At 31.7% G+C, this 8,159-nt stretch overlaps 1 protein-coding gene across 1 annotated transcript; it reads left to right on the top strand.

Moving 5' to 3' along the window:
- The first annotated feature begins 402 nt into the window (after nucleotides 1–402).
- Nucleotides 403–7,417, top strand: LOC114322612 (coniferyl alcohol acyltransferase). The gene is made up of 2 exons (XM_028269956.2): nucleotides 403–1,016; nucleotides 6,216–7,417. The coding sequence occupies exons 1-2, from the start codon at nucleotides 597–599 to the stop codon at nucleotides 7,206–7,208; spliced, it is 1,413 nt and encodes a 470-aa protein (XP_028125757.2). The 5' UTR covers nucleotides 403–596; the 3' UTR covers nucleotides 7,209–7,417.
- Nucleotides 7,418–8,159: the final 742 nt, after the last annotated feature.

Raw genomic sequence — 8,159 nt, 5'->3', positions numbered from 1 at the left:
TATTGTTGTTGCTGTTGGAAACTTGTAGCACACTCTTGAATAATCATAGATAAATTTAATAGTAATGATCCATCTTTAAAATCAAGGTTTTAAAATATATTGCTATTGGTGAAAGCGATGGAGGAGCTACTTCAACACGTGGAGGTTTCGAAGTATGCTGTTTTCGTGCATGAATAAGCAATGAGTCAAGGAATAAGACTTTTAGAACGAAAATGTTTATCCGAAAAAAAAAAACTTTTTTTTTTGTTTTTGCCAAATTATTGTCTCTAAAGTATATTTATTAGTAACATTTTTTAAGTTTTGTGGCTAATTTATTAATAATCAAGGTTTTAACATTTTTTAACATTATCCTCACAATGATTGAACTTGATCTACAAATATTTTTTGCAATAAGTTTCCCTTACGACAAAAAATTTGATTATTAAAAAGTCTCATCTGTTATAGTGATTGCCACACTAAACTGTAGCCAAGACCAAGGAAGCCTTATGCATCATCCCTTTATATAATTCATCTTCTACACACCCATAAGTCTCATAATCTTAACAGTCCTCTCTCTCAATCTCTCTCTCTCTCTCTCTCTCCATAGCTACTAAACTATGGGTTCGAATGGCGGATTTACGGTGGTGGTAAAGCGGAGAGAGGTGGTGGCAGCAGTGTTACCAATGCAAGAGCACTGGTTGCCTATGTCAAACCTAGATTTGCTTCTCCCTCCCCTGGACGTAGGCGTTTTCTTCTGTTACAAGAAAGAGCCCATAAAAATCAAAGCAAACGAAGATTGCCGCGTGGCGATCCTCAAGAAAGCCTTGGCTCAAGCGCTCATCTCATTCTATGCCTTTGCCGGAGAGGTGGTGGAGAACGGCCTTGGTGAGCCTGAGTTGTTGTGCAACAACCGCGGGGTTGATTTCATCCACGCTTACGCCGATGTGGAGCTCAAAAATGTCGATCTTCATCACCCATATGACTCTGTCCATGGAAAGTTGGTTCCTATTAAAAATCAAGGGGTGCTCTGCATTCAGGTGCACTAGTTTAATTTTTTTAAAGGAAAGATGTGGCCGTTTTCTAGTTTCTTTTTTAATCTAAACACATTTTATTATGACTTATAATTTTAATATTTTCATTAACATATCATTATGATTGAGTATTTTGTATAAAAATTTTGTTTATAAATTATTTTGCATGTAAGTACATATTTATGCATTCGTACGTAACTTTAATCACTTATTTGTCCACTTTGTAATCAATAAGGGTCCCTGTCACTACTTTTTGTTGAGTTGCAAGGCCAACAATTTTTTAGCTGGTTATATATAATTTTTGTTTCAAAATAAATTAGGTAAATTATGCTGGCCTTGAAATTTGAAAAAAATATAATAAGTTTTACAAATTTGATATAATTACTTGAGTTTTAATTCATATAATATTTAGTCCATTTTCATCAATAATTTGTTAGTTATATAGATAAAAAATAATGTCTTTTTTTTTTTTACTCGAAAATATAAAATTTCTTTGTTTATTTTTGTATTTTTACATTATGTGTATTAATTTCGGTCTATTTAGTCTTACTTAAAAGAGAAATTCTGTCAAAATTATGAAATTTATTGTAAGTTTTAAGGAAGGACGACATAATTTATTTAAATAAATAAAAAATAAAATCACAAAATATGTTTAGCAGAAAGGGACAGAGAGTTGCCAGAGGAAGAGAGGTTGAAGGAAGGAGGGTGGGAGTGGGTGGAAGGGGCAGTGGGAGGAGGGAAAATAGAAACCAATTTACAAAACAGGTTTTTTTTTCCTGTCATTTTTTTTTCTTATCATCATGATTACATTTTATAATTTTTTATCATTAAATTCTACCTGAACATATTTTTATTAAATGATAATATACAAACATAAATTTTATATAGAATTTTCAAATGCAATGATATAACTTTTTTTTGATCGGCAAAGAAAAATTCCATTAAAACATGAAATTTACAGGTACAAGGAAAGAAAAACGCAATGAGAGAGATTCGAAGAGTAAAAACTTACTCTCCTACTACTGCTACTCGCGTTCTTACAACCAACCCTTTAGCCTCACGATGATATAACTTAATGGTGACCTTTCACTTTAAAACAAAACATCCATAAACATGATTTATATTTACAACAACATCACTATTACAACAATTTTTATGATATTTTTTTGTATAAATTTTGATATATGAGTATAATTTTTCATTTTTATTTCCACCATTATATCTATATTAGATCAATGTAATCTAGATATATTTAAAAAGTATAAAATTTGTACAATTTTTTTTTTAAAAAAAATCATTGAATACAATAAAATAAGATAATATATTGAATTTGTATATTTTTGTGTTTGTTGAATTTAAAAAAAAAAAATTACAAAATATTATATTTCTTAAATATCTAGATTATGTGTATCTAAAAAATAAAAATAAAAAAATTACTTAAAATATTAAAAAAATAGTAAAAAAAATCAATTTTTTGTCTTAGTTAAACCAAAGAAGATGATTGTTATTTCCCTTGAAATGACATGAATATAATATATAAATTATTTTTATTATCTAATATGTATAAAGACTAATGGGCAAATATGTTATTTTAATTTGACAGAGAGGTAAGTGTAATTTTTCAAATGTGAACGAGATTTGTATTAAACAGAAATCTCAGTGTAATTTACCCAAAAAAAAAATCACTAAAGATGAAAACAAAAATCCGTCTATAGTAGAATTTTTTTTTCTTCAAAATTTATTTATTATTATTTTTTTTATTTTGTTATTGAGTAGATTCTATAAATCTAAAATTTTGGGATTTTTTTTTTAAACAATTCACTAAAACGAAAAATAAAAATTAACAAAAAAACTACTGAAAAGGTTGATCCTAATGGCCTGTTTGATAACATTTATATTTATTGTTTTCTATTTATATTGATAGAATTTTTGAAAACTGTTAATGAAAACTCATTTTAGCTTCTGTTTTTGTACAAAAAAAGGTAGGTTTTGCTTTCTGTTTAATTTTTCTTTCACTTTTTCTTCTTCTTTCTCCTACTCTTTCCGACTACTACCCTTACTCTTTCATTCCGATCTATCATGTCCTTGCCTCAATTTTATTTATTAAATATATGTATAATTTTAAATTTTTTAATATAATAAAACTAAAATATTAAAATATTATACTTAATATTCATTTTCTCTCATTTATTTAGTATTTTACATCTTTTAACTCTCATTAATTATAAATTATTATTTATAATATACTATATTACCTTTAATTTTTATTAATTTTTTTATTTTTAAAACAACAAAATTAATCTGTTCTTGCCCCACTCTCGCCGCACCCCCGATATGATATAGGTTGGGGACAAAGGATAACAAATCCGCTCTAAACCCACCTTGTTGTCATCCTTACTCATCGCTATTGGCTATTATAACTAACGAACTCCTCCGTCAACTAACTTCAACCACAAGCTCTCTTAACCGCTAACCAACTGCCATTGCTACCAATCATGTCTCACTGGCGGTAACTACCTTTAGCCACCACCTTTTCTTGGAAATTACTTTAGGCAGCCGACCAACCACCATCTCCAACATTGACAAATACTTTTGACCAAACTTCTCGTGGCTAGTAACGCCAACTGCCTCTTACTGGTGACAACAATTTTGGCCACTACCTCTAGTGGCGAACAACTACCTTCGACTACCATCTCCAATCGTCGACAATCACCTCCCGCAGCTCCCAATTTCACTTATTTTTAAATATTTGTATACCAAACATGTTTTTTTGTTTTCATTTTAATCCAAAGTAAATATAAGCATGTTTAATATTTTTTGTAAATAAAAAATAATAAACTATAAATATTTCCAAACGAAAATATTCAATCTTCAAACAACTCCTAAAAATATTCAAATTTCTTTGAGTCAAAAGGCTAAAATGGAAAGGCTATTTGTTAAACATACACCTACTAAATTTCTCACTACATCTATTCTATACTTTGTAAATCGTTTTACCTCAAGGAAAAATCATTATACCTCAAACACACACATACAAGAAGGAAGAAAGATTGCTAGAAACGGCAATTATGTTTTAAACGTCTACAAGATGAGTATGACTCCTTTTTATACCATATTGCTCTATACTTCATTTTCAGGGTCTTATTTTTGGGCCCACAACAATAATTTGAATCATCTATCTCGTAAACTTTATAGTTAAAATTATCTGTGCGCAAGGTCACTTTCATCAAATATTAGGAATAAATGAATAAATTGTATTTTGTTTTATAAAATGAATGGTTTAAATTTAAATTCATAGTTGCCATCTATTTTTTTATTTTTATTTTTAAATGTAATTTTTTTTTTGATCGGCCTTTTTAAATGTAATTTGTTCCTATGCATAGTGATGTTTGATAAAATTGATTTTTTGCGCAACACACTTTTATTGATAGACCTACCAGATGAACATTGTGGATCATTGCCCTGAACTAGGGATGGAACCCACAAAAGTTTGGAGGATAGTGCTATAGTGGGAAGCTATTCTCCTAAAGTAATCAATAATATATTCCAAAGTTAATTGGTGAAATGTTTATTTCTATGGGGCATACATTATTTAGTCCGAGGTTCTTTTTGGTGTTAAGGACACTTGTTGAAAAGTTGTTAAAAAATTAGTTAAAAAGTATTAAAAAGTCACATTAGTCGGCAGCGACATGGACATTTAGGTGACATTTGAACTAATAATTAAGTGCTATTATTAGCACTCCGTCAATTATTTTGGACCTTCCATTTCTTTAAGCCAAAACCAAACCAAACTAAGCCTTAAGTCTCATCAAATGGGTCGGTAGGCTTTATGTCATAAAGGATCCGAACAGTTTTTTTACATGTTTGTTGTTGGCTACCTAACACACAACCCTCCTCCTTTACCTGGACTTGGGACCGGTGGAGTTGTTAAGTAACTCTGGTCGAGTTCCCCATTTCCTTGTACCCTTACTTATAAATTTTAAAACCTTAAAATTTCTTTTCTACCCCCAAATAATACCAAAATTATCCTTGTGAAAGCATTTCACCCATTCAATTGGATGCATACCCTCCACACCTCAAAAAATCTCTCTTCCAAAACCCTAAAAAAACTCATGAAAGTGATTACTATTTCATTTCCACAAACTTGTTCATGACCTTACAGTGGAAAAATAAATGTAGGGCTTTTAATCTTCAATCCTTAGAATATATCAACAAAAAATTGGGTTGGGGATTTTTATGCTTGAGAAAGACGAAGAAAAGCCAAGTGTAATTACTCTTAATTGCCTTGGCATGGAATGTGATCTCTGCTGCCTCATCATTTTTTTCGGTTTGAACATTGTCATAGTTGGTTATCTGTTCCAGAACAAATAAGAAATGTTCCAGAACAAATAAATAATGTTCGGCTCTGTGTTTCCGAATTTCGGTCATATGTTCGGGAGTTCAGTCTCGAAAAAATTACGAACAATTTTTATTATTTTTGTTATTTTTTTTAAGAAACTTACTCTTATAAGACCGATCTCCTCTGAACTAAGAACACCATCAAATTTATGAACCTCCTTTGAGCTTTTATTGTTGTACTCCTCTCGTCTCATGAAGTTGTGGTTGCCGAAAAAAATTTCACTCATTGTCATTACCGGAGAAGTGTAAGTAATTAAATGGTTGCCACCGTCACTGCCAGAATATTTCCATCAAAGAGTTTTCAAGTTTTTGGGGGTAGGTGGGTTTTGAAGGTGGGATTTAGAGAAGATGGGTGGGTGATGATGGAAATAAATGCTCTTATAAATCCTAATTCATGATGTAGTGTGCGTGTGGACTTAATTATGAGATGAAGTGTCCTAAAATTATTGATATCATTTTTAGTAATTTTATTTAAGCTTATTATTGTAATTAAAAAAAGCTAAAAAAATGAGAGGTCCAAAATAATTGATACGATATTAATAGCCGCACTCATAATTAAACAAATAAGTGAAATGTGTACAGATAATGCCTTTTTAGTCTAAAAATATTTAATTTTACACATATTAGCTCAATAGTTTCATAAATAAATCTTTAACCTGATCGCCCTGTATTCCAATGCAAAACGGAAATTCTTCTCTACTTAAATTTGTCCAGTTTTTATTTTGTATTACTATTATTATTATTATTATTATTATTATTATTATTATTATTTTCCTTGAATTTGACAAGTTCATGGCTATCAAACAGGCAACAGAGCTAAAATGTGGTGGGCTTGTGATTGGATGCACATTCGATCACCGGGTTGCCGATGCCCACTCAGCCAACATGTTCTTCGTTTCATGGGCTGAGATTGCTCATGCAAAACCAATCTCCCATATGCCATGTTTCAGGCGATCACTACTCAATCCAAGACGCCCAGGCTATTATGATCGATCCATTGACAATATCTATGTCTTCCGATCGTCTCTACCTCCAACAAAACTACTAGAAGATCCTGAGCCCAATGAGGATTCCCTCCAAAGCCGCATTTACTATGTTGTGTCAGAAGAACTTATCTGTCTCCAATCGCAAGCCACCAGCTCTAACGGTATTAAGAGAAGCAAACTCGTGTCTTTTAGTGCCTTTTTGTGGAAACTTATAGCTTCTGCTGAGAAGTCTGAGTCTGAGTTTGGGTCTAACTCCAATAAAAGATGTAAGATGGGTGTTGTCGTTGATGGGAGAGGGAGATTGATGCTAAACAACAACATCAAAGCAGATCATGAATTGGAAAAGTATTTTGGGAACATTCTGTCCGTTCCATATAGTGAAGCAAGCGTTGGCGAACTAAATGCAATGCATCTAAATAAGGTTGCAGAGCTTGTACATGATTGTTTGGAAGGCGCTGCAACAGAAGAGCACTTTCTAGGGCTCATTGATTGGGTGGAATTCCATCGGCCAGAGAAGGCAATAGTGAGAGTTTACTGCAAAGAGACCGATGATGAAACTGCTGTGGTTGTGTCATCTGGACAAAGGTTTCCGGTGTCAAAGATAGATTTCGGGTGGGGTAAACCATCTTTTGGGTCATACCATTTCCCATGGGGAGGCCAAACTGGGTATGTTATGCCAATGCCAAGTACAAGCAGGGATGGTGATTGGATTCTCTACATGCACCTCCATGAAAAACACTTGGATTTTGTTGAGTCCCAGGCACCCCATTTGTTTAGGCCATTAACTCCAGCGTATTTAAACTTGACGCCTTGATGAATCTTAGCTTTTGTCTTGGGAAAATCAGACTGGCTTGTAAAAAATATGTATTATTATTGATGTGTAGCACATTGTGGTAGGTTATGCCAAAATCTGCCTACTATGTGTTTGACAATATGTCTACACAAGATATTCACATGTCTCTGCCTCCATAAATTGTCCACCAAGTGCTTATGAATATGCCAACCCAAAATTCAATTGTGTTACCGTATCTCATCGCTTAGCATAGGCACAGACACAAAACCATAAAAAAATAAGTAACTAAATTCCAGTCCTTGGATATTTATAGTAGGCAAAACTATACTGCCATGTTAAAAAATAATAATAATAATAATAATAAATAAATAAAATAAAATAAAATGAAAAGACAAACTTGCTTTTGTTTTGAAGTTCATACACTTGCAAGATGTTCAAGTATCTTCAGAACAAGAAAAAACACACACAAAAATAAAGGCTCCAATTTATTCAGTGTTTAAGTAGAAAGTTGCTATTGTGATTGGGCCTTCAAATCTACTTAGAATTCCAAACAGATTCTTAGACATTCAAAAGCTTCCATTAATATTCTTGATTTATGATCCACTTGACAAGAAATAAACCAAACAAAGAAACAAGATCCAAAATACGATGAATTTTCTAACACTTTAGAACTAGAATTTCAAATGTTTAGCCATATCTGATTTCATGAGCATAGATACAAATATAAAAAGATTAAAAAAGATTCTTAGACATTCAAAAGCTTCCATTAATATTCTTGATTTATGATCCACTTGACAAGAAATAAACCAAACAAAGAAACAAGATCCAAAATATGATGAATTTTCTAACACTTTCGAACTAGAATTTCAAATGTTTAGCCATATCTGATTCCGTGAGCATAGATACAAATATAAAAAGATAAAAAAAGATTCTTAGACATCCAAAAGCTTCCATTAATATTCTTGATTTATG

This window comes from Camellia sinensis, chromosome 4, assembly GCF_055761805.1.
Source record: "Camellia sinensis isolate YWXY chromosome 4, ASM5576180v1, whole genome shotgun sequence".
NCBI lineage: Eukaryota > Viridiplantae > Streptophyta > Magnoliopsida > Ericales > Theaceae > Camellia > Camellia sinensis.
This window is presented reverse-complemented; position numbering and strand designations above follow the sequence as displayed.

Coding starts and splice junctions, on each gene's coding strand:
- LOC114322612 (XM_028269956.2), top strand. CDS start 597: ATGGGTTCGAATGGCGGATTTACGGTGGTGGTAAAGCGGAGAGAGGTG. Junction 1,017..6,215: donor AAGGGGTGCTCTGCATTCAG/GTGCACTAGTTT, acceptor GCTATCAAACAG/GCAACAGAGCTAAAATGTGG.